The sequence below is a fragment of the Myotis brandtii genome, unplaced genomic scaffold, assembly GCF_000412655.1.
Source record: "Myotis brandtii unplaced genomic scaffold, ASM41265v1 scaffold1774, whole genome shotgun sequence".
NCBI classification, from domain to species: Eukaryota; Metazoa; Chordata; class Mammalia; order Chiroptera; family Vespertilionidae; genus Myotis; species Myotis brandtii.
Genome location: NW_005356575.1, coordinates 703,183 through 704,427, shown reverse-complemented (window position 1 = coordinate 704,427; position 1,245 = coordinate 703,183). Strand labels below are relative to the sequence as shown.

General features: G+C 54.3%; 1 protein-coding gene across 1 annotated transcript in view; it reads left to right on the top strand.

The window, feature by feature from the left end:
* CEACAM16 (carcinoembryonic antigen-related cell adhesion molecule 16) overlaps positions 1-270 on the top strand; it is an 8,567-nt gene extending 8,297 nt beyond the window's left edge. The window contains exon 6 of the mRNA XM_014537368.1: positions 78-270. Coding sequence (XP_014392854.1) covers positions 78-88 — 11 coding nt within the window. The 3' untranslated portion in view covers positions 89-270. The remainder of the gene's footprint in view (positions 1-77) is intronic.
* The last annotated feature ends 975 nt before the right edge of the window (positions 271-1,245 follow it).

The window sequence follows — 1,245 nt, the reverse complement described above, 5'->3', positions numbered from 1 at the left end:
GGGTGGGGGCACCGGGGACCTGGCCCCTTGCCTCCCTGATGGCCTCCTCTGCCCCTTTGCCCCATCCTCTCCCACAGCCCTGGAGTAGCAGCCGCCCTGGAGACCTCCAGCGAGAAGACCTCTGCCACCCTCCACCCTCCCCCCGTGAGCGGAAGATCACGTGGTTTCGGTCCTCTGTTCTCCTGCTTCCACTGTAGAGTTAGAGCCAACAGGGCCCTACTGAGCTGTCGGAGAGCCGCCGAGGCCATAAACCTGCTGGTTAACACCGTGTGTCCGCCTCTCCTTCCACCATCGCCAATCCTGCCGCTTCCTGGTTGCCCGCAGGCTGCCTTTCCCACCCTGCGTGCGTGCGTGCACAGGGGTGCCCGGATCACAGGGCTGCATCTGCCCAGGTGACAGCTGAGGGTCCTGCCTCCCAGGGGGCCGGAGGCTGCCCCTCCCGTGGACACCCACAGAGCTGGGCTCCGCGGACCCGGCCTCCCCCATTCTGCGCTCGCTCCACCACCCAGGCCCTGAAGCCGAGCTGCTTGTGCACAGGATGGATATGAGTTACAACATCCGGGTCCTAATCTCACATTTGCCATCGATTCACTGGGGCCTCAGTATGTCCAGGGTGTGGGCTCAGGGTAAACTAGAGTTTTCCAAACCATTTTCTTAGCCGCAGAGCTTTCTCTCAATGCAAGTTTAAATGGTAGGTCAGTATATTATTTAAAATAGCAATGCAGCCAGTGTTTCTCAATGGTGAGAGTATCAGCCCATACATCAAAGGGTCATGTGTTCAATTCCTGCTCAAGAGCATGAACCTGGGTTGCAGGTTTGATCCCCAGCCCTGGTTGGGGCACGTGCGGGAGGCAACCGATCGATGTGTCTCTCTCACATTGATGTTTCTCTCTCTCTCTCCCTCTCTCCCTCCCTCCCTTCCACTCTCTCTAAAAAAAGTACATAAATAAATAAAATAGCAATGCAATAAAAGTAGATATCAGTTCAAAAGCTATAGCCTTCTCTCCCCCAAAATTTCTACACATTTGAAAACAATTCCTTAAATGTCAATAATATTTAGCTTATAGAGGTCATTAAAATAGCAACCAGAGCCCTAGCAGGTGTGGCTCAGTGGATAGAGCACAGGCCTGCAGACTGAAGGGTCCCAGGTTCAATTCTGGTCAAGGGCACATGCCTGGTTGCAGTCTCGATCCCCAGTAGGAGGCATGAGGCAGCCAATCAATAATTCTCTCTCATCATTGATGC